The 25,853-nt window shown below is 43.2% G+C and overlaps 1 protein-coding gene across 2 annotated transcripts in view; it reads right to left on the reverse strand.

Moving 5' to 3' along the window:
• The window catches only part of KAT14 (lysine acetyltransferase 14), a 55,827-nt gene that overhangs the window by 2,971 nt on the left and 27,003 nt on the right, over positions 1-25,853 (reverse strand). For both annotated transcript variants that reach the window (XM_073628165.1, XM_073628163.1), the window contains 3 exons: positions 24,346-24,482; positions 5,007-5,182; positions 2,969-3,159 (listed from right to left, as the gene is read on the reverse strand). In XM_073628165.1, the coding sequence (XP_073484266.1) occupies positions 2,969-3,159; positions 5,007-5,182; positions 24,346-24,482 (504 nt within the window). The remainder of the gene's footprint in view (positions 1-2,968; positions 3,160-5,006; positions 5,183-24,345; positions 24,483-25,853) is intronic.

Genomic DNA, 25,853 nt, shown 5'->3' on the forward strand with positions numbered 1-25,853 from the left:
AGGGCGTATCTAAAACCACCCCATATTTATTTCAGTAGCCCAGTAATTTGAACAGACTGCCTAACGTACCACATGCAAAGAAAGTGCATGCACCATTTTTAGCAATGCAGCACACCACGACGCACTGTAGTGTAATAATGCTGCAGCACTGGTGCATTGGGGTACCAATCAGAATGAATGGCACCACAGCATGTTGTGGTAACTTCTATTACCGCAACGCAACAGTGTGAATCACTACAAGGAAACTTGTATTGATTGACACTGAATCAATCAATGAGGGAAATATGTATGCGCTACTGTACTCATGACAATGCTATTCGCCTTGCTTTTAGGCTGACCCCCTGGATTCAATGCTTTAGGCCAAGGGTCTCCAAAGGGCCAGTTTACTGTCCTTCAGTCTTTAGGGGGGCCGGACTGTTGCCGGTGAATAGAAAATGTCCCGGCATCAGAGGGAGTATAGACTGCCCCATCAGTGGTTTTAGCAGGAGGAATAGTGGCCCATCAATGGTGCCAGCGAGAGGAATAGTGCCCCATCTATGGTTTCAGTGAGAGGAATAGTGCCCCATCTATGGTTTCAGTGAGAGGAATAGTGCCCCATTGATGGTGTCAGTGAGAGGAATAGTGCCCCATCTATGGTTTCAGTGAGAGGAATAGTGCCCCATCTATGGTTTCAGTGAGAGGAATAGTGCCCCATCTATGGTTTCAGTGAGAGGAATAGTGCCCCATCTATGGTTTCAGTGAGAGGAATAGTGCCCCATCTATGGTTTCAGTGAGAGGAATAGTGCCCCATCTATGGTTTCAGTGAGAGGAATAGTGCCCCATTGATGGTGTCAGTGAGAGGAATAGTGCCCCATTGATGGTGTCAGTGAAAGGAATAGTGCCCCATCTATGGTTTCAGTGAGAGGAATAGTGCCCCATTGATGGTGTCAGTGAGAGGAATAGTGCCCTATTGATGGTGTCAGTGAGAGGAATAGTGTCCCATTTATGGTGTCAGTGAGAGGAATAGTGCCCCATTGATGGTGTCAGTGAAAGGAATAGTGACTTATCACCGGTGTCAGTTGAAAAAAAAAGTGTCCCAAGGGCCGGATAGAGGTAAGCAGTTTGAAGACCACTGCTTTAGGCCAATGACCTTGAAAGAAATGCAGATCAAGGGTTTCACTTCACTGGCTTCACACTTGTTCTGGGCCAGTGACTTATTTTTAATTTTCCATTTTCTGAATGGTACAATATCAAGAGATATACACAACTTGCATCTCAATTGCTCTTGCGTTATGATACTTAACCATTCTTAGTAACATAAATAGAAAAAGGCATAATAGTTAACATATGCAAAGTATCTTACAAATACCAAAATTTATAAATCAAATATATATACATAATATATACAAACAAATGTAACCAATAATCTTTATCCACACTGAAGTGGATGACAGCCAGGCAGTTAGCATTTTCCCAAGAAGGTCAAGTCAGCATGGTAAGTAATTGCAAAGTAAGAAATTCTTTCACTATAGTTTTCCTTTACCTTTTTTGGAAACAGGTGTTTGTTTTGATGTGGTAGGACTATTAAATCAAACCAGTTGAACAAGTGTTTGGGAAGGAGGAGAATGCTCTTGCTGCTGTGCTGTGGACACAACTGGTCATTGCACCGAAAGTATTCGGATTCTGTGATAAACTTTACATTATCTCAAATGTCCAGATGGTGAATCTGGGAACTTATTTTCAACCTTTAACAGACTAAGGTTGGGTTCACACCATCGCCGCATGTGGCTCTCAGCAGTGGTCCGGTGTGTCCTGGTTCACAGTTTCAGGTCCAATTTCAGCCCAAATTTTTTTTCATCGGAGATACGTGAACCGGCTCCATAGGGAGCCAGTCAAAATCTCCTGCTATTGAGAATTGGATGTGAGGAACCCGCAGCCAATTCGCAATGGTGTGCACCCAGCCTAAATGAAAGTGACAATGTCCTTTCTCCAGAAGTTATAATCATCAATCCATGGTCAGTCAGAGCCTTTGGCCCATTGTCCTAATAGAGCAGAGCTTCCAAGTATGGTGGAGCCTGTGACCTCCCCTGTGTGACAGTGCTCAGGCATGAGCGGCCAATCACCAACCCCAAACACCATCACGTGGGGACAGGCAGTGGCGTCATCCACCCTGGTCAGCTCTGACACCATCTTACATGGGAGCTCACACTGGGTGGACTCCGGCAGTGGGAAGGTGGTAGGGGAGGGTGGTGGGGGAGTGTGGCTCGGTGAGTTTACTTTGCTGTATGGGCAGGTGACCGAACCCCTTCAATTTCATGACCTTCTGCAGCTCACAATAAAAGAAAAAATACACAAAGCACATTTCCTGACAATATGTAGCCAATTTTTGGAGCACACCTGTACTGTACTATACGGCAGCTCTCCTGTACGTGATCCAGCACTTTTGGGTTTGGGTCACGTGTCGCCAGCGGCCCGCTGTGATTAAACACAGTGGGAGCTGGTTGGCGGGTACAGCAGACAGTGTCAGTGTCCCGACTGTCCACTGCAATATCGAAGTCCCGCTGTAAGTCACTGATCGTCACCATTACTAGTAAAAAAAAAAAAACCCAGAGTTTGTAGATGCTACAACTTTTGCGCAAACAAATCAATATACGCTTTTTGGGATTTTTTGTTACCAAAAAATATGGAGCAGAATACATATTGGCATATGCTGATGAAGAAATTTGATTTTTTACATTTTTTATTGAATGTGTTTTATAGCAGAAAGTAAAATATATTGTTTTTATTTTTTTAAATTGTCGATTATTTTTTTGTTTATAGCACAGAAAAAATGGCCTGGTCATGAAGAGGGGTAAACCTTCCAGAGCTGAAGTGGTTAAATTAAATTTGGTTGAGCCAACAAGATGGTTCCTTCCAATGGAACAAGGAATCCAACATGACATCCGTAAAAGGTCTATGGAATTGTAAGTTAGCACTCAATGCTGGTTACCTGAATGAGATGGTAAATCATAAATGTGGCAATTCCAGATCGCCTCCACTCTGGATGGACAAACAGAAATGAAATGTATGCCTCGTTATACTTCACATCGGGCACCATAAAGCCAAAGGCAACAACGACCTTCTTGTACAGAACTACCACACTGAAATCCGGATACTGGAGACATTCAGAGACATCAATGCCTGGACACAAGAAAAAGAAAAAAAAAAAAGAAAAGAAAAGAAATTACATTGTCATTGACTTCATAACAGACAAAAACTAACAGGTATCTACAGACCACACCTGTGTTTTCTGGCAACTGGGCAAACCTTTCACACTACAGATCATTACTTTGTTTGCCAACAGAGGGACCCTGTGCAAAGCTTCTTTAATGGACAAAAGTCATTTCAAAAATGCAAAAATTGCATTTTCTGACCTCCTTCTGGAGAGGTTAGTTTCCTTGTTGGCTTAAATGAGATGTATGTCCTGCCAAAACATGTATTTTTAGTACTGAAAAGAGTGGGGGAGAAAAGATCCAAACCACTTTCACAGCTAGCCTGGGTTACACAGGAAACTCTTTGAGTAGAGTACTGAAAACTAAAGCCCCATCGGCTTTTAACCACTTTAAGACCGGGCCTCTTTTTTAGATATGTTGTTTACAAGTAAAAACAGTTTTTTTTTTGCTAGAAAATTACTTAGAACCCCCAAACATTATACATTTTTTTCTAACACCCTAGAGAATAAAATGGTGGTCGTTGCAATACTTTCTGTCACACCGTATTTGCACAGCGGTCTTACAAGCGCACGTTTTTTTGAAAAAATACACTTTTTTTTAAATTAAAAAATAAGACAACAGTAAAGTTAGCCCATTTTTTTTTTTATATTGTGAAAGATAATGTTACGCCAAGTAAATTGACACTCAACATGTCACGCTTCAAAATTGCGCCCGCTCGTGGAATGGCGACAAACTTTTACCCTTAAAAATTTCCATAGGCGACATTTAAAAAATTGTACCGGTTGTATGTTTTGCGTTACAGAGAAGGTAGAGCTAGAATTATTGCTCTCGCTCTACCGATCGCGGCGATACCTCACATGTGTGGATTGAACACCGTTTTCATATGCAGGCGCTACTCACGTATGCGTTCGCTTCTGCACGCAAGCTTGGCGGGACAGGGCGCGTTTAAATTTTTTTTTTTTTTTCTTATTACACTGTTTTAAAAAAATATATAAATTGTGTCACTTTTATTCCTATTACAAGGAATGTAAACAGCATGACAGGACCTCTTAAATATGAGATCTGGGGTCAAAAAGACCTCAGATCTCATATTTACACTAAAATGCAAAACAAACAAACAAAAAAAAAATGTAATTTAAAAAAATGAAAAAAAAAGTCCCTTTAAGAGCTGTGTGCGGAAGTGACGTTGTGACCACCCTGCAGTGTCATGGAGATGGGTGGGGGCCATCTTCCCCTCACTCATCTGCATGCACAGCCACAGGAAGGTTCCGATCGCCTCCGCCGCTGCTGCCGGCTCCAGTAAGCGGCGGAGGGCACCGGATTGAGGTGGGAGGGCCCTCTCCCGCCGCTGATAAAAGTGATCTTGCGGTGAATCCGCCACAGAGACAACTTTTATCTTGTACCAGACCGCTGGCTGAACACAGGGATACCGGGGTTAAGGCAGTTAGCTCCTGCCATAACAACGATATCTGTCCTCAAAGTAGGGACGTACATCGGCGTGCGGCGGTCTGGTAGTGGTTAATTGCCGCTTGTGTCCTTGTTACAGAATTTCCCTCACTTCCATTTTGGGGATACTGTTTGTTTTCATCAAGGTAGAAAGTGAAGGGAACCGCTCTCGAACAGAGAAAGTAGTAAAAACCCAACAGGGGTTCTAATCCTTTGCTACTTTTCCCAAAACCCCAAAAAATAAAACGCTTTCTGGACATACACTTTAAATATACAGCCTCAACCACCATATTTCTTCGTCATGTAAGATGTGCACATGCAAAGGTGTATCGGAAAACTAAAAACAGACATACAAACTTGTCGTCTTACCTGGCCAGAAAAATTGCTGACATATGGCATTGATGGTGGGGATGTGGGCAGGACGGACATAGCAATAGTCTATGGGAGATTCGGGTTCTGGTACCCAGTCAGGATCATTTCTATGGCCGTGTGCTCGGATCTGAGACAACAGCTGCAGCCTGTAAGGTCTGGTCTCATAGTCACGCCTAGCAAACAAAAAATAACGACCTGTTAGGAAAAACTCTCACCATCTGAATGAGACAGAAGCAGACTGCTGGATTGTTATTCTACCTGTCTCTTCACAAGTACACTATGTAAACGCCTGCCTTTACACGCACATGAACTTTAATGGCATCCCTTCTAAAGCCTCGTATACGCAATGCGATTGTTGGAAGGGGATTGTCTGTTCACAGACTGTTGTCCTAAAATCTTACCATTAGTATGCTCCTTTTGACAATTGTTGTCCAACTTTCGGCCAACAAATGTCGGATGACAGGCTAGTAAATTTTCGGCGGACAACAGTCTGTTGTCAGATTTTTGTACGGTCAGTATGGAAATCTGTCACACAAAAGTCGAAGGTACAAGCACGCATGCTCTGGAATCAATGCTCACCAAACACGAAATTAGCAGAAGGGGTCCAAAGGGTGGCACTAAAGAGCTGAAATTCCTCGTAGTACGTCACTACGTTCGTGTTTGTTGCACGACAATTGTGCACTGTTATGCCTCGTACACACGCATTCCAACAACAAAATCCATGTTTTTTTCTGACGGATGTTGGCTCAAACTTGTCTTGCATACACATGGTCACACAAAGTTGGTCTGAAATTCCGAACGTCAAGAACATGGTGACATACAACACGTACGACGGGTCGAGAAAAATGAAGTTCAATAGCCAGTGCTGCTCTTCTGCTTGATTCCAAGCATGCGTGGCACTTTGTGTGTCGGAATTGTGTACACACGATCGGAATTTACGCAAACTGATTTTGTTGTCGGAAAATTTGAGAACCAGATCTCAAATTTTGTGCAACGGAAATTCCGATGGAATTTCCGACAAAAGGCTCCCATCGAACATTTTCCGTCGGAAATTGCGACCGCGTGTACGGTACAAAATTTGTACCATATTCAAGATTGGGGTGTTGGCTGGTGTATAGCAGATTCTTTAGAACCTCCATTCTTCTGATATTGACCGTGTGTACGGGGCATTAGTATGCAAGACAAGATCCTAGCACACGCCCTTAAGACAAAAATCAGACGCTCGGTTGGCCAACAATCGTACCATGTGTACGTGCCTTTAGTCAGTAGGGTTCGATATTGAGTTGGCCCACCCTTTGCAGCTATAACAGCTTCAACTCTTCTTGGAAAGCTGTCCACAAGGTTTAGGAGTGTGTCTATGGGAATGTTTGACCATTCTAATTAATCCCTAAGGTGTTCTATCGGGTTGAGTTAGGACTCTGTTCAGGCCAGTCAAGTTCCTCTACCCCAAACTCGCTCATCCATGTCTTTATGAACCTTGCTTTGTGCACTGGTGAGCAGACATGTTGGAACAGGAAGGGGCCATCCCCAAACTGTCCCAAGGCTGGGAGCATGAAATTGTCCAAAATGTCTTAGTATGCTGACAACTTAAGAGTTCCCTTCACTGGAACTACGGGGCCTAGCCCAACTCCTGAAAAACAACCCCAGACCATAATCCCCCCTCCACCAAATGATTTGGATCAGTGCACAAAGCAAGGTCAATAAAGACATGAGATGAGTGAGTTTGGGGTGGAGGAACTTGACTGGCCTGCACAGAGTCCTGACCTCAACCTGATAGAACACCTTTGGGATGAATTAGAGCAGAGACTGCAAGCCAGGCCTTCAGTGCCTGACCTCTTAAATGTGCTACTGGAAGAATGGTCAAACATTCCCATAGACACACTCCTAAACCTTGTGGACAGCCTTCCCAGAGGAGTTGAAGTTGTAACCCTACAGACTAAGACTGGGATGCCATTAAAGTTCATGTGTCCCAATACTTTTGGTAATATAGTGTAGGTTAGATTACATAAAGAATGAGAATGTACAAATTGGTACATTATTTAAATAACTTTTACTATTTTAACTTGCAAAAGTGGAAGGTAATAGAGGAAAGAAAAAAACATATTGGATTAAACCCTAAGGGTCGGTTCACACATGGGCAACACGACTTTAGCGCGACTTTGCACGGCGGCTTCGACGCGACCTCGACGCGACTTCGACGCAACTCCGACGCGACTTCGGCAAATTACGAGGCGACTTGAAGTCGCCTCCATGACAGGCGACTTCGCCTGTGGCCAATCAGCTCTCTGGGAGGGAGGGGGGGAGGGAGGGGTTTTCCCTGCAAAGTCGCTTGACTTTACAGAGAGATCCGACTTGGAGGCGACTTCCATTGATTTCTATGGTACAGGTCGCCTACCAAGTCGGATCAAAGTAATACAGGGAGTACGCTCTGAAGTCGGAGCGACTTCAGTAGTGTCTATTAAGACACTAGCGTTAACTCCCATCAAAACTATTTCTGGGGCGACTTGGGGCGACTTGAGGGCGTACAAGTCGGATCCCAAGTCGCCCCAGTGTGAACCGAGCCTAAGAGTAAAAGGGCTAACTGCACAAAAAATGCACAATTGTAAACAAGTTTCCTAAAATTGCAACTTCAGACAAAAATAGGCTTTTTGTACTCACCATAGAATTTCTTAGGCCCCTTTCACACCGGGGCGGTAGGGGGCGTCGGCGGTAAAACAGCGCTATTTTTAGCGCTGTTTTACCGCGGTATTCGGCCGCTAGCGGTTCGGTTTAAACCCCCCCCCGCTGGCAGCTGAAAAAAGGTTAAATCCACTCGTATAGCACGGCTATAGCCGCGGTATTGCCGCAGTATAGCCGCGCTGTCCCATTGATTTCAATGGGCAGGAGCGGTGAATACACCGCTCCTTCACCGCTCCAAAGATGCGGCTGACAGGAAATTTTTTCTTCTCCTGCCAGCGCACCGCTTCAGTGTGAAAGCCCTCTGGCTTTCACACTGAACAAACAGCGGAGGCTGTTTTGGGGCGGTTTGCAGGCGGTATTTTTAGCGCAATAACGCCTGCAAACAGCCCCAGTGTGAAAGGGGCCTTAGAGTCCACTGAAGGACACAATGCCTTTAATGTAGAACTCAAGGCAAAATGTTTATTTTCCCGTGCAGTGGGGCTGTGCATGGGTCAAATGCTTTAGGTTATACTGCCAGTCGCTTACAGGAGGATTGCACACTGGCAAAAAGAAAAAAACTGTAGACCAGCCCAGAGCAACCCCTCCCACTACCAGCATGCCTCCGTTTTGTAGCAAACCAGTCCCGAGAGCATGGTCATAAGCTCAGAAGGGTAGGACTTGTGTTATTCAATGGACTTCAAGAAAAGGATTTTACAGCGAGTACAAAAAATCCTATTTTCTTTCTTGTCTATTGAGGGACACAGGGAGTCTTTAACCTTTGGGAGGACCAAAAGCAATCCAGAAATAGGCAACACAGCAAACAAACATGAACAGGCCCAGCAAAACAGCAGTAAATTCGTTGTCTACAGTTTCAAGAGCTGTCTGAAGCTGTCTGAAGGACCTTAAGCCCTAAGCTGGCATCAGATGAGATGCAACATCAACCTGGTAGAGCTTCAAAGAACGTGTGAACATAAAACCAGATGACAGCTTTGCAAATCTGGGGATCGTTGTTACCAAAAAGCCCAAAAATTACTTACAGATCTAGTAGGGTACACACCATAACAGAAAAAGGTGGAACCCAATCATGTAGACTTAACTTGGATGATGGGCTGCCTAAGCCACCTAAAGATGTTAGAACGAGAAGCTGGTCTCATCAGGGATTAAAAAAAGAGGGAATCTGTCTTCCTGAAAAAAGCAGTGACTGAACCACAAATCCAGACAGTGGAGGGAGATTTCCTTTTTGTGATCTGGAACTGGACAAAAGGATGGAACAACAATGTCCTCATTGACGTTAAAGACAAACTACCCTAATCAAGTAGGAAGTCCTGGGTCTCAAGAACACCTTGTGCTTATGCAGAACCATAAAGGGTTCCTCATAGGATAAGCCACCTGTACAGACACTCGCCTCACAGAGGTAATGTCTACAAAACACACTACCCTGTGAGAGAAAATAAATGTCACTCATGGGTTCAAACAGTTGTTTCTGAAGTGCAGAGAGAACCAGATTCAGATCCCATGGAGCCACATAGAGCTACTTGGGAGATCCCCTCTACAAAGGTCTTAAAGTGTGAGAGGCCATATCTATGAAACAAAATGGAAAGGACAGAAACCTAACCCTGATAGTGCTGACAGCCAGGGAAGGACCGACCTCATCCCGTAAAGAAACTACTAGAGTGGAAGACCTGAGACTCCCACCAAGTGAAGTATGTAATCCCGAGACCGTGAAGCAGAATGGCAAATTGGTCCTGGGGCATAAGATTCAAATGATCTTGTAGAGCTCATGGAGCCTCTGCCAGGAGTCATATCAATCCAGAATACCACACCCACCTGGGCCAGTCCGAAGCAAAGAGGATCACTGGAATGCCCTCCATCTTGATTTTATGAAGGAGATGGGTAAGAAGTTTCAGGGGAGGAAACACATAGATCAGGATCTACTGATCCCATGGAGCCACCAGAGCAATACTGCTTCCAATAGAGGAAACCTGTACCTAGAGATAAACCTGTCCAGATAGTTGTTAAACCTGGGGGCCAGAAGGTCCACATCCAGTGTGCCCAGTGCAACTCAAGTTCTAAAACAACTCCATGGGTAGGATCCTCTCCCCTGGATCCAGATGCTGCCTTCTGAAGAAATGTGCCTGACTAACATCCACGCCTAGAATGTATATGGCAGCAGACAAGGATGGAATGTAAAGTTCTGCCCAGGACAAAATCCAATCTACCTATCTTGCCACAGCAAGGCTTCTGGTTCCTCCCTGATAATTGATGTACACCACTGCAATGTCCATCCGAATCTGGATTGGTTGGTCCAGTGATGTAGAGACAGCCAGGGACAAGCTGGTCCTCACGATCAATGAATTTGTCTGTGCAGTGATCAGATCAACTTGCCCCATGCTGACAGAATGTTGCATTGTAGCGGAGTAAAGGGAAAATGCGCAAATGGCACTGCCTCAAAAGAGGCTATCGGACTTATGACTCTCATGCAAAATTGACAAGACAGACAGCTACTGGAATACAAAAAGGAATAGGATAATAGAGTGTCAAAAGTTTTCCCTCTTGAAGGAACAAGATTAGACCCAGATACTGCAGCTTCAACAAGGTCCTAAACATACATCTCTCTACGCTTAGAAGTGGGCCCAAATGTGGTTGTTGCCTAGACTCTCATCCTGGTTTATTTGGATAAGTCACGCCTTGCTGCTCTCAAGAGACCAGGGAAGTCTGAATGCACAGCAGCAGCTTTAGGTCCACGATGAGACATAGCACATAACTGATCAAAAGTCCAACAGTACAGCAGGCTAACGCATTTCAAGGACTCGCCTCTTCCTCAGCTGCACTGTTGGACATTTTATCTGTTATGAGCTATGTCTCAATGCAGACCTAAAGCTGCTGCTGTTATAAGCTGTGATACATGCGTGCATTTGTGAGTATAATACTTAACCTTTTACTTAATAAAGATTTATATGGAGGATAATGCACTGGGGCCTGTATGCCCTCTGTTCTATTTTGTGATTTCACTGGAGCTTCAACATAGTGGAAAAACCACAAAGTGGCGAGAGAGAAAGAAAAGACCTTTGCAGCCAGTTCCTTAGGTTTCTTTCCCTGAGTAAGGTGCTTTCTCTTGACACCAGTATCGTCCTAGGTGATGCTGTCAAAAGCTGGTCTGAAGGGACGCCTTCTCTCGAAGGCCATTGGAATCAAATACTTTTTACACAAGAATTCTGCAGTCCACCAAAATTCCCTACGCATATGTACTGACAAGAGACACGTGCAGCAGATGAGATGGGAAGCTTCCAGCAAACCATAACTAAAGTTTACTTCTACAACCAATGTGTTCTATAAGCAAAGGATAAACCTCGGCAGCAGTTAGAGCTTTTTTAGGCTTAATGTACACGGCACATTTTAAAACCTCCCCTGAACGATTTAATTTGACAGATCGCAAACGATGTTAAAAAACGTCAATTTTGCTCATTTACATGCCGCGTTTGCGTTTAGGAGCGTTTTTTTTTTCAAATAGTCAAAAATGTATCTCCATTAAAAATGCCTGTAAACAAAATGCAGCTAAACGTTACCGCGATTACAACCTGTTACAGGCGTTTCAAATGCCTCTGAACGCATTTTTTTGCTTTCCAAAAATTGCTTCTAAACTCAACTGCCTAGAAACGACTATAAACGACCCTGTGTACATGTACCGATAAGACAACAGAGGAGAGTTCAGGGGCAGCTGAAAAAAATGCCCAACTGCACCTAAACGTCTGTTTACCAGCAGTAGTGTGAATGAAGCCTTAAGGGATTTTCACTAGTCAGACCCACCAGTGCAAACAGAGCTCTAGAAGGGGCTTCCAACTGCTTATCAGTTGGGTTCTTAAAGACTGGCACGTCTATCGAAATTGTAAACGTCCTTTTAAGATGGGACAAGTGTGCTGGATTCACAGATGCACAAAATTCTCCTCAAATGAGTGCATCGCTAATAACTGTACAGGGGGAGCAAACAGCCTATTGGAAGGTTTATAATTCCCATAGAAAAAAAAAGATGAAAAAGCAGGTGCAGAGAGAAAGTCTTTACAGCCTAAGGCCTTAAAACGACCCATGACTGGAAACAACTACAAGCAAGTTCATCAGTAAAGGAATGGAGCAACTGGAGAAGAACAGAGACTCTGTGGCCGGTGGCTCGGAAGCCGCTAAGGCCCCACATGAATCTGATATAAAATATCCAGGAGAGGATGTGCAGTCAGAAAATAATGGGCTTATTTGGGTCAAAAAATCTTGCAAGACCTTGGTAAAAAAAAAAAAAAACATCAGCCAAGGAGGGGAGAGGGCCCGACTACATCCAACGAAGCAAAAGAGGACTCCAAGGACTAAACAGACTCTAAAAGGCAGATAACATGATTTCAGGCTGGAGACATCAGCACCATCAGTAGGTGCGCTGCAAGCAGCCCCAAAACAGTTAGCAGAATGTAAGCTAATGTATGGGTAACCAGTACAGGAGGACAAGGAAATAAAGGCGCTCCCACTGCTCCAGCCTACCTGGCCTACTCATTAAGTGAATCTTAAGACACGGGGCAAGCACTAAGGCAGTGATGGCGAACCTTGGCACCCCAGATGTTTTGGAACTACATTTCCCATGATGCTCATGCACTCTGCAGTGTAGCTGAGCATCATGGGAAATGTAGTTCCAAAACATCTGGGGTGCCAAGGTTCGCCATCACTGCACTAAAGCATTGCCAGAGGCTGAGAAGCTAGAAAGTGCTCTATTGCTAACTTTTACCAGAAGGGACTCTCTAAAGAACCCCACACAGAACCCAGTACCCGAGGGTCACTTTCAGGCTATCCTCACTCTTTCCAGTCGGGTCCATAAACAATACTACAAAAGAACAGGCTGGGGATGACTGTTCTGGTGAGCTGTAACCAAAAAGACAAATCACTCACAGCAATGTAGAGAAGAGTCTTGATTGAAAAGAAAACCAAACAACAAAACAGTGTGCTACAAAAAAAAAAAAAATATATATATATATATATATATATATATATATATATATATATATATATATAAAAAATAGTTTCATGATGAAGCTCAAAGGGCAGGAACCACCAGCGCAAATAGAGCTCCAGTAGGGGCTTCCAACTATATATTATATATGGTATATATAGATCTATATAGATATATCTCTCTTTCTATCTATCTATCTATCTATATATATCTGTATATATATATCTATATATCTGTATATATATATATATATAGATATATCTGTATATATATATATATATATATATATATATATATATATATATATAGATATAGATATATCTGTATATCTATATCTATATATATATATATATATATATATATATAGTCACCAGCACTTAAAGTGGAAGTTCCTTTTGGGGGAAACTCCGCTTTAAGCTAGCCATAGACAGATTGAAATTTGGCAGAATCAGCAGGGGGATCGGCTGAATTTCGATCAGAATGTGGCTGTCCCTGTTCAACAGAAGTCCATCATTTGATAGACTTCTGTTGAAGGGACATGCTGGAAAAGCTGTCGGAATACAATGTTCTGTCGGGAAAGCTTCCTCCATCCACCTTGCTGATTGAATGAAAAAAGAAGTGCAGATACAGATAGGCCAATGTGTAAATATATCTGACAGATAAGTGTTTGAGAGAGCTGTGCTTCCCATAACAGGAGGATTTTTAGTCATTTCACCTGTATAAGAATAATGAAGGAAACATGTGAAAACCAGTGAAAGGCAATACACTTTTATACTCATAGGACAATTGGATTTTACATAAAACTGGAGAAAATGAAAAGAGAAAGTACTGAATATCAAGCAGATGTTATCTTTGTTTTCTAACCTTTTCCACAGAAAACAGATTTTGAATCTCACTGGTTATTATGCGACAAAAAGGGCTCATTCACATGTGTGTTGATTATGAAGAACAAAGCAATGCTCACTAAACGCCCCTGTAGCATTTATGATGCGTTTTCGTTGTGTTTATGAAGTGCTGAAAACGCTTCAAGAATGCTTAATAAATCTGTTAAGATTGAAGACTGAATCTGTTGCTGCTCCTGGGTGGATGGTTATGTGGGCAGAACTGGAAGGATTTTCCAGTAAGAATATGTTTGATGGTGGAGATAGGTCATAAACCCTCTTGGGTTATGGGCAGCTGCCTTTTTGGTATGGCCTTAAAGTCGTTTCTGCATGTAGGACTGGAACAAAATGAGAAAAGGAGGGAGCACCGGCTATTCTAAAGAATTTTGAGATTGGGAGTCGATTCAAGAATTTTTATTTAGCATAGCATCAAGTATATCAAGCCGGTGCATTTCGGGAGAAGGGGCTGTTGCTGCCCCTGCAACCACAGCTGTCACTCCGCCAGCCTGCCTTCAGAAAACCTTGTGACGTGGGATTTACTCCTAGTCAACTAGCATGCAAAAACAGCCCTGAAGAAGGGAGAATCCTTTCTCCTGAAACGAGTTGGCTCGATGTAATTGTTGCTACTCTAAATAAAAATTCTTGAATGCGACTTCCAAATTTTAAATTCTTTTGCCTTCCAGGAGATTCATTCTTTCCTCATTTCATTCCAGTGATAAATGCCAATGAAAATGTTGCTTTTCTAGAAGGAAGTGCTTAAAAGAGCATGTGATGTAGAGGAAATTATCAGCTTTAACCACTTAAGGACCGCCTAACGCCGATTTACGTCGGCAAGGCGGCACGGGCAGGCAAAATCACGTACATGTACGTGATTTGCCTCTCGCGGGTGGGGGGTCCGATCGGACCCCCCCCCGGTGCCCGAAGCGGTCCCGTTCTGTTCCCCGGCGATCCGAGATGAGGGGGAGGCCATCCGTTCGTGGCCCCCCCCTCGCGATCGCCGCCGGCCAATGGGAACACTCCTTTGCTGCTGTATGCTAAACAGCAGCAAAGGAAATGATGTCATCTCCCCTCGGCTCGGTATTTTCCGTTCCAGCGCCGAGGGGAGAAGACATCAATGTGAGTGAAAACACACTACACAACACAGTAGAACATGCCAGGCATACAAAACACCCCGATCCCCCCCCCGATCGCCCCCCGATCCCCCCCCAATCACCCCCCCCCCCCTGTCACAAACTGACACCAGCAGGTTTTTTTTTTTTTTTTTTTTTTTTTTTTCTGATTACTGCATAGTGTCAGTTTGTGACAGTTACAGTGTTGGGACAGTGAGTATTACCCCCCTTTAGGTCTAGGGTACCCCCCTAACCCCCCCTAATAAAGTTTTAACCCCTTGATCACCCCCTGTCACCAGTGTTGCTAAGCGATCATTTTTCTGATCGCTGTATTAGTGTCGCTGGTGACGCTAGTTAGTGAGGTAAATATTTAGGTTCGCCGTCAGCGTTTTATAGTGACAGGGACCCCCATATACTACCTAATAAATGTTTTAACCCCTTGATTGCCCCCTAGTTAACCCTTTCACCACTGATCACCGTATAACCGTTACGGGTGACGCAGGTTAGTTCGTTTATTTTTTATAGTGTCAGGGCACCCGCCGTTTATTACCTAATAAAGGTTTAGCCCCCTGATCGCCCGGCGGTGATATGCGTCACCCCAGGCAGCGTCAGATTAGCGCCAGTACCGCTAACACCCACGCACGCAGCATGCGCCTCCCTTAGTGGTATAGTATCAGAACGGATCAATATCTGATCTGATCAGATCTATACTAGCGTCCCCAGCAGTTTAGGGTTCCCAAAAACACAGTGTTAGCGGGATCAGCCCAGATACCCGCTAGCACCTGCGTTTTGCCCCTCCGCCCAGCCCACCCAAGTGCAGTATCGATCGATCACTGTCACTTACAAAACACTAAACGCATAACTGCAGCGTTCACAGAGTCAGGCCTGATCCCTGCGATCGCTAACAGTTTTTTTGGTAGCATTTTGGTGAACTGGCAAGCAAGCACCAGGCAGCGTCAGGTTAGCGCCAGTACCGCTAACACCCACGCACGCACCGTACACCTCCCTTAGTGGTATAGTATCTGATCGGATCAATATCTGATCCGATCAGATCTATACTAGCGTCCCCAGCAGTTTAGGGTTCCCAAAAACGCAGTGTTAGTGGGATCAGCCCAGATACCTGCTAGCACCTGCGTTGTGCCCCTCCGCCCGGCCCAGCCCAGCCCACCCAAGTGCAGTATCGATCGATCACTGACACTTACAAGGCACTAAACGCATAACTGCAGCGTTCGCAGAGTCAGGCCTGATCCCTGCGATCGCTAACAGTTTTTTTGGTAGCATTTTGGTGAACTAGCAAGCACCGGCCCCAGGCAGCGTCAGGTTAGCGCCAGTACCACTAACACCCACGCACGCAGCATACGCCTCCTTTAGTGGTATAGTATCTGAACGGATCAATATCTGATCCGATCAGATCAGATCTATACTAGCGTCCCCAGCAGTTTAGGGTTCCCAAAAACGCAGTGTTAGCGGGATCAGCCCAGATACCTGCTAGCACCTGCGTTTTGCCCCTCCGCCCGGCCCAGTCCAGCCCACCCAAGTGCAGTATCGATCGATCACTGTCACTTACAAAACACTAAACGCATAACTGCAGCGTTCGCAGAGTCAGGCCTGATCCCTGCGATCGCTAACAGTTTTTTTGGAAGCTTTTTATTGAACTGGCAAGCACCAGCGGCCTAGTACACCCGGTCGTAGTCAAACCAGCACTGCAGTAACACTTGGTGACGTGGCGAGTCCCATAAGTGCAGTTCAAGCTGGTGAGGTGACAAGCACAAGTAGTGTCCCGCTGCCACCAAAAAGACAAACACAGGCCCGTCGTGCCCATAGTGCCCTTCCTGCTGCATTCGCCAATCCTAATTGGGAACCCACCACTTCTGCAGCGCCCGTACTTCCCCCATTCACATCCCCCAACGAAATGCAGTCGGCTGCATGAGAGGCATTTTTATGTGCTCCCGAGTACCCCTACCCAACGAACCCCCCCCAAAAAGATGTTGTGTCTGCAGCAAACGCGGATATAGGCGTGACACCCGCTATTATTGTCCCTCCTGTCCTGACAATCCTGGTCTTTGCATTGGTGAATGTTTTGAACGCTACCATACACTAGTTGAGTATTAGCGTAGGGTACAGCATTGCACAGACTAGGCACACTTTCACAGGGTCTCCCAAGATGCCATCGCATTTTGAGAGACCCGAACCTGGAACCGGTTACAGTTATAAAAGTTAGTTACAAAAAAAGTGTAAAAAAAAAAAAAAATATATATAAAATAAAAAAAAATAGTTGTCGTTTTATTGTTCTCTCTCTCTCTATTCTCTCTCTCTATTGTTCTGCTCTTTTTTTACTGTATTCTATTCTGCAGTGTTTTATTGTTATTGTTATTGTTGTTATGTTTTATCATGTTTGTTTTTCAGGTATGTAATTATTTATACTTTATTGTTTACTGTGCTTTATTGTTAACCATTTTTTTGTCTTCAGGTACGCCATTCACAACTTTGAGTGGTTATACCAGAATGATGCCTGCAGGTTTAGGTATCATCTTGGTATCATTCTTTTCAGCCAGCGGTCGGCTTTCATGTAAAAGCAATCCTAGCGGCTAATTAGCCTCTAGACTGCCTTTACAAGCCGTGGGAGGGAATGCCCCCCCCCCCCCCACCGTCTTCCGTGTTTTTCTCTGGCTCTCCTGTCTCAACAGGGAACCTGAGAATGCAGCCGGTGATTCAGCCAGCTGACCATAGAGCTGATCAGAGACAAGAGTGGCTCCAAACATCTCTATGGCCTAAGAAACCGGAAGCTACGAGCATTTTATGACTTAGATTTCGCCGGATGTAAATAGCGCCATTGGGAAATTGGGGAAGCATTTTATCACACTGATCTTGGTGTGGTCAGATGCTTTGAGGGCAGAGGAGAGATCTAGGGTCTAATAGACCCCAATTTTTTCAAAAAAGAGTACCTGTCACTACCTATTGCTATCATAGGGGATATTTACATTCCCTGAGATAACAATAAAAATGATTTAAAAAAAAAAAAAATGAAAGGAACAGTTTAAAAATAAGATAAAAAAGCAAAAAAATAATAAAGAAAAAAAAAAAAAAAAAAAAAAAGCACCCCTGTCGCCCCCTGCTCTTGCGCTAAGGCGAACGCAAGCGGCGGTCTGTCGTCAAACGTAAACAGCAATTGCACCATGCATGTGAGGTATCGCCGCGAAGGTCAGATCGAGGGCAGTAATTTTTGCAGTAGACCTCCTCTGTAGATCTAAAGTGGTAACCTGTAAAGGCTTTTAAAGGCTTTTAAAAATGTATTTATTTTGTTGCCACTGCACGTTTGTGCGCAATTGTAAAGCATGTCATGTTTGGTATCCATGTACTCGGTCTAAGATCATCTTTTTTATTTCATCAAACATTTGGGCAATATAGTGTGTTTTAGTGCATTAAAATTTAAAAAAGTGTGTTTTTTCCCCAAAAAATGCGTTTGAAAAATCGCTGCGCAAATACTGTGTGAAAAAAAAAAATGAAACACCCACCATTTTAATCTGTAGGGCATTTGCTTTAAAAAAAATATATAATGTTTGGGGGTTCAAAGTAATTTTCTTGCAAAAAAAAAAAAACTTTTTCATGTAAAAAATAAGTGTCAGAAAGGGCTTTGTCTTCAAGTGGTTAGAAGAGTGGGTGATGTGTGACATAAGCTTCTAAATGTTGTGCATAAAATGCCAGGACAGTTCAAAACCCCCCCAAATGACCCCATTTTGGAAAGTAGACACCCCAAGCTATTTGCTGAGAGGCATGTCGAGTCCATGGAATATTTTATATTGCGACACAAGTTGCGGGAAAGAGACAAATTTTTTTTTTTTTTTTTTTTTTTTTGCACAAAGTTGTCACTAAATGATATATTGCTCAAACATGCCATGGGAATATGTGAAATTACACCCCAAAATACATTCTGCTGCTTCTCCTGAGTACGGGGATACCATATGTGTGAGACTTTTTGGGAGCCTAGCCGTGTACGGGACCCCGAAAACCAAGCACTGCCTTCAGGCTTTCTAAGGGGCGTGAATTTTTGATTTCACTCTTCACTGCCTATCACAGTTTCGGAGGCCATGGAATGCCCAGGTGGCACAAAACCCCCCCAAATGACCCCATTTTGGAAAGTAGACACCCCAAGCTATTTGCTGAGAGGTATAGTGAGTATTTTGCAGACCTCACTTTTTGTCACAAAGTTTTGAAATTTGAAAAAAGAAAAAAAAAAAAAGTTTTTTCTTGTCTTTCTTCATTTTCAAAAACAAATGAGAGCTGCAAAATACTCACCATGCCTCTCAGCAAATAGCTTGGGGTGTCTACTTTCCAAAATGGGGTCATTTGGGGGGGGTTTGTGCCACCTGGGCATTCCATGGCCTCCGAAACGGTGTTAGGCAGTGAAGAGTAAAATCAAAAATTCACGCCCTTAAAAACGCTGAAGGCGGTGATTGGTTTTCGGGGCCCCGTACGCGGCTAGGCTCCCAAAAAGTCCCACACATGTGGTATCCCCATACTCAGGAGAAGCAGCTAAATGTATTTTGGGGTGCAATTCCACATAGGCCCATGGCCTGTGTGAGCAATATATCATTTAGTGACAACTTTGTGCAAAAAAAAAAAAAAAAAAAAAAAAAGTGTCACTTTCCCGCAACTTGTGTCAAAATATAAAATATTCCATGGACTCAATATGCCTCTCAGCAAATAGCTTGTGGTGTCTACTTTCCAAAATGGGGTCATTTGGGGGGGGGTTGTGCCACCTGGGCATTCCATGGCCTCCGAAACTGTGATAGGCAGTGAAGAGTGAAATCAAAAAGTTACACCCTTAGAAATCCTGAAGGCGGTGATTGGTTTTCGGGGTCCCATACGCGGCTAGGCTCCCAAAAAGTCCCACACATGTGGTATCCCCGTACTCAGGAGAAGTAGCTGAATATATTTTGGGGTGCAATTCCACATAGGCCCATGGCCTGTGTGAGCAATATATCATTTAGTGACAACTTTTTGTAAATATTTTTTTTTTTTTTTTTTTTTGTCATTATTCAATCACTTGGGACAAAAAAAATAAATATTCAATGGGTTCAACATGCCTATCAGCAATTTCCTTGGGGTGTCTACTTTCCAAAATGGGGTCATTTGGGGGGGTTTTGTACCGCCCTGCCATTTTAGCACCTCAAGAAATGACATAGGCAGTCATAAACTAAAAGCTGTGTAAATTCCAGAAAATGTACCCTAGTTTGTAGACGCTATAACTTTTGCGCAAACCAATAAATATACGCTTATTGACATTTTTTTTACCAAAGACATGTGGCCGAATACATTTTGGCCTAAATGTATGACTAAAATTGAGTTTATTGGATTTTTTTTATAACAAAAAGTAGAAAATATCATTTTTTTTCAAAATTTTCGGTCTTTTTCCGTTTATAGCGCAAAAAATAAAAACTGCAGAAGTGATCAAATACCATCAAAAGAAAGCTCTATTTGTGGGAAGAAAAGGACGCAAATTTCGTTTGGGTACAGCATTGCATAACCGCGCAATTAGCAGTTAAAGCGACGCAGTGCCAAATTGGAAAAAGACCTCTGGTCCTTAGGCAGCATAATGGTCCGGGGCTCAAGTGGTTAACCACTTCAGCTCCGGAAGGATTTACCCCCTTCCTGACCAGAGCACTTTTTACAATTTGGCACTGCGTCGCTTTAACTGCTAATTGCGCGGTCATGCAATGCTGTACCCAAATGAAATTTGCTTCCTTTTCTTCCCACAAATAGAGCTTTCTTTTGATGGTATTTGATCACCTCTGCCGTTTTTATTTTTTGCGCTATAAACGGAAAAAGACCGAAAATTTTTGAAAAAAAATGATATTTTCTACTTTTTGTTATAAAAAAAATCCAATAAACTCAATTTTAGTCATACATTTAGGCCAAAATGTATTCGGCCACATGTCTTGGGTAAAAAAAAAATGTCAATAAGTGTATATTTATTGGTTTGCGCAAAAGTTATAGCGTCTACAAGCTAGGGTACAATGTTGAGCCCATTGAATATTATTTTTTTTGTATTGATTGAATAATGACAACAACAAAAAAAAAAAATTACAAAAAGTTGTCACTAAATGATATATTGCTCACACAGGCCATGGGCATATGTGGAATTGCACCCCAAAATACATTCAGCTGCTTCTCCTGAGTACAGGGATACCACATGTGTGGGACTTTTTGGGAGCCTAGCCGCGTACGGGGCCCCGAAAACCAATCACTGCCTTCAGGATTTCTAAGGGCGTAAATTTTTGATTTCACTCCTCACTACCTATCACAGTTTTGAAGGCCATAAAATGCCAAGATGGCACAACCCCCCCCCCCCCAAATGACCCCATTTTGGAAAGTAGACACCCCAAGCTATTTGCTGAGAGGCATGTTGAGTCCATGGAATATTTTATATTTTGACACAAGTTGCGGGAAAGTGACAAATTTGTTTTTTTTTGCACAAAGTTGTCACTAAATGATATATTGCTCACACAGGCCATGGGCATATGTGGAATTGCACCCCAAAATACATTTAGCTGCTTCTCCTGAGTATGGGGATACCACATGTGGGACTTTTTGGGAGCCTAGCCACGTACGGGGCCCCGAAAACCAATCTCTGCCTTCAGGATTTCTAAGGATGTAAATTTTTGATTTCACTCCTCACTACCTATCACAGTTTCGGAGGCCATGGAATGCCCAGGTGGCACAAAACCCCCCCCAAATGACCCCATTTTGGAAAGTAGACACCCCAAGCTATTTGCGGAGAGGCATGGTGAGTATTTTGCAGCTCTCATTTGTTTTTGAAAATGAAGAAAGACAAGAAAAAACATTTTTTTTTCTTTTTTCAAAACTTTGTGACAAAAAGTGAGGTTTGCAAAATACTCACTATACCTCTCAGCAAATAGCTTGGGGTGTCTACTTTCCAAAATGGGGTCATTTGGGGTGGTTTGTGCCACCTGGGCATTCCATGGCCTCCAAAACTGTGATAGGCAGTGAAGAGTGAAATAAAAAATTTACGCCCTTAGAAAGCCTGAAGGCGGTGCTTGGTTTTCGGGGCCCCGTACGTGGCTAGGCTCCCAAAAAGTCCCACACGTGGTATCCCCATACTCAGGAGAAGCAACAGAATGTATTTTGGGGTGTAATTTCACATATACCCATGGCATGTTTGAGCAATATATCATTTAGTGACAACTTTGTGCAAAAAAAAAAAAAAAATTGTCTCTTTCCCGCAACTTGTGTCACAATATAAAATATTCCATGGACTCGACATGCCTCTCAGCAAATAGCTTGGGGTGTCTACTTTCCAAAATGGGGTCGTTTGGGGGGGGGGTTTGAACTGTCCTGGCATTTTATGCACAACATTTAGAAGCTTATGTCACACATCACCCACTCTTCTAACCACTTGAAGACAAAGCCCTTTCTGACACTTTTTGTTTACATGAAAAAATTATTTTTTTTGCAAGAAAATTACTTTGAACCCCCAAACATTATATATTTTTTTTAAAGCAAATGCCCTACAGATTAAAATGGTGGGTGTTTCATTTTTTTTTTCACACAGTATTTGTGCAGCGATTTTTCAAACGCATTTTTTGGGGAAAAAACACACTTTTTTAAATTTGAAAGCACTAAAACACACTATATTGCCCAAATGTTTGATGAAATAAAAAAGATGATCTGAGGCCGCGTACATGGATACCAAACATGACATGCTTTAAAATTGCGCACAAACGTGCAGTGGCAACAAGATAAATACATTTTTAAAAGCCTTTAAAAGCCTTTACAGGTTACCACTTTAGATTCACAGAGGTCTACTGCTAAAATGACTGCCCTCGATCTGACCTTTGCGGTGATACCTCACATGCATGGTGCAATTGCTGTTTTACATTTGACGCCAAACCAACGCTTGCGTTCGCCTTAGCGCGAGAGCAGGGGGGGGGGGGGCGGGTGCTTTTTTTTTTTTTTTTTCTTTATTATTTTTTTGCTTTTTTATCTTATTTTTAAACTGTTCCTTTCATTTTTTTTTTTTTATCATTTTTATTGTTATCTCAGGGAATGTAAATATCCCCTATGATAGCAATAGGTAGTGACAGGTACTCTTTTTGAAAAAATTGGGGGTCTATTAGACCCTAGATCTCTCCTCTGCCCTCAAAGCATCTGACCACACCAAGATCGGTGTGATAAAATGCTTTCCCAATTTCCAAATGGCGCTGTTTACATCCGGTGAAATCTAAGTCATGAAATGCTTGTAGCTTCCAGTTTCTTAGGCCATAGAGATGTTTGGAGCCACTCTGGTCTCTGATCAGCTCTATGGTCAGCTGGCTGAATCACCGGCTGCATTCTCAGGTTCCCTGTTGAGACAGGAGAGCCAGAGAAAAACACAGAAGAAGGTTGGGGGGGGGGGGGGGGCATTCCCTCCCACTGCTTGTAAAAGCAGTCTAGAGGCTAATTAGCCGCTAGGATTGCTTTTACATGAAAGCCAACCGCTGGCTGAAAAGAATGATACCAAGATGATACCTAAACCTGCAGGCATCATTCTGGTATAACCACTCAAAGTCGTGAATGGCGTACCTGAAGGCAAAAAAATGGTTAACAATAAAACACAGTAAACGGTAAAGTATAAAAAATTGCATACCTGAAAAGCAAACGTGATAAAACATAATAACAATAAAACATTGCAGAATAGAATACAGTAAAAAAGAGCAGAACAATAGAGAGAGAATAGAGAGAGAGAGAACAATAAAACGACAACTATTTTTTTAAAATTTTATATATATATTTTAATTTTTTAATTTTTTTTATCGGGGGTCCGATCGGGCAGGCAAGGACGTACCTGTAAGTCCTTTTGCCTGCCCGTGCCATTCTACCGACGTACATCATCGTGTGGCGGTCGGCAACTGGTTAAGGCATGTTTAGGTTGTGGTGTGATAGCAGACATGTTTGTGAATTCTCCGCAAGATGGATTTGTATACAGTGGAACCTTGGTTTACGAGTAACACAGTTAACAAGCATTTTGAAAGACGAGCAGCTTTTTTTTTAATATTCGGACTTGGTTTGCGAGTGTTGTCTCGCAAAACAAGCAGGATTCAAGCCAATGGGTTGTGCAGTACTGCATTTGGCCAGAGGTGCGGGGGCGCCAGCGACACTCGGAACGGTTCGGAGCCGTTCGGAAATACTCAGAAACACTCCGTTCCCGAGTGTTTTTGAGCCTTTCCGAGTTAAGACGAGCTGTCAGAGTATTTCCGAGGCTCTCCGGTTCCCCCCCCACCTCTGGCCACATGCAGTATTGCATGCAATAGAAGTAAATGCGGAACAAATTATCTTCGTTTCCATTGACTTCTATGGGGAAACTCGCTTTGATATGCAAGTGCTTTGGATTACAAGCATTCTCCTTGAACGGATTATGCTCGTAATCCAATGTTCCACTGTACTTTGATCTCTTTGACACTTGGATTGGTCCAGCTCAGCTTTGCTGACACACAAAGTTTTGCCACTGGCAATGCACATCGCCTCAGCTCCTGCCTGGTACAAAAAGAAGGTGAACACAGACAGTAATACAAGCCTGAAAGAGTTCCCCTTTAACTGCACAGAATATCAATACACTAAATACATGGAGGCTGCAAATACTAACTTCTTTATTAATGAGCTGATATTACTATTAGATAATGAAGATATAGTCTCTGAGAGCTTACCTTATATATGGCTTTAGAACCCGAGCAGTGTAAGGACTCACTATGCTAAGATCTGCATGTTGGACTTCAGCTACACCAAGACGACACAAAAAACTTGCTGTGGAATATTGTAATCCTCTTCTGACTGGCACAGCACACTATCAATAAAGACAAAATACACACGTGAAAAAAGAAGAGCGTTGACTGACTGCAGCGGACTTATTTTTGATCATTTTGTTAAATTCTGTGACTTTCAAGGCTTAATTTTTTCAGCCAAGATTGAAAGCGAAATATAAAGTTGGACATTAAGATTACTCATCTTGATAACCTCATCCCCACGATTCCTCTCTCTAAATGATTAGCAACCTTCTTCAGTAGCCCCCTAATGCTTGTTGTGTGTCAGAAGATCATCACATACTGTAAGAAACTATTTTACATACCGATATATAAATGGTCCATACTGAATATTCAGTGGAAAGCTGTGCACCAAGCCTGGCTAACATTCATCTTCTACGGCTCCCTACCCTAATGAACATAATACATGGTCAAAACAAATGTGCACACCCCAGACAGCACCACAACCCATGCAATAAAGAATACACGCACTGTGTGGAAAGAAAAAGCCGTGTTTTTGCCATGTTAGGCCCATTGGAGATGAAAGACCCAACACAATGCAACATGTGTTAAACAATGCATTTAGACATGAAGCATCACATTTTTTTGGGGGGGTTTTATTTACTATTTATCTAATAAATTGTTAAACTTTTTTTTGTAAGGGGTTCATTTATTAAGTTAGGTTAGGATTAGAGGTTAAAGCATTTGTAACAAAAAAAAATGGATCCTGTTACTTTAAAGCATGTTATATAGCACAGTGCTTGTGCTGTGTAATTTGACCCCCTGTATCACCTGAAATACCCGGCTGATCCTGCCTGGTTATGCCCCCCCCCCCCCCTGTAAACTGACCACGGTTTATAATGGCTGCTGAGCCCTGACACTGTGGTCAGTTTACGTGCCTCCGTTATCCGCAGCTCTCCTCTGTCCTCTCTCCCCCCCCTCCCTCCCTGCCTGTCAGCTCTCACCAGCGCCCCTCCCCTCTTGCTGCTGAAATAACTGTGTAGAGTACACACAATCCTTTACTCCAGTGTATATTCTTTGTACAAAATATGCCCATTACTACCTTATTTCTGAGCGCTGCTCAGCGCTCCCTGACCCCTCGCTGGTCTCCTCCTCCCTCGCTGACGTCTCGGCTCTCTCCTCCCTTCCTTCAGGCTGATGTCAGCAAGGGATTCTTGGCCCCTTCCACTGTCAGATCGGGAGAGGGAGCAGTGAGGAGTCACGGAGTGCCGAGCAGTGCTCTGAAATAAGGAAGTAATGGGCATATTTTTTACAAAGAACATACACTGCAGCATAGGACGTTTTCTAACAGAGGGGATTGTGTATACTTTACAAAGTGGCTTTACAACCACTCTAATATTAGGTTTAGGGGTTAGGATCAGGGTTGGGTATTATTAGGGTTAGGGTTTATTAGG

The sequence above is a fragment of the Aquarana catesbeiana genome, linkage group LG04 (genome assembly GCF_042186555.1).
Source record: "Aquarana catesbeiana isolate 2022-GZ linkage group LG04, ASM4218655v1, whole genome shotgun sequence".
In the NCBI taxonomy this organism is placed as follows: domain Eukaryota; kingdom Metazoa; phylum Chordata; class Amphibia; order Anura; family Ranidae; genus Aquarana; species Aquarana catesbeiana.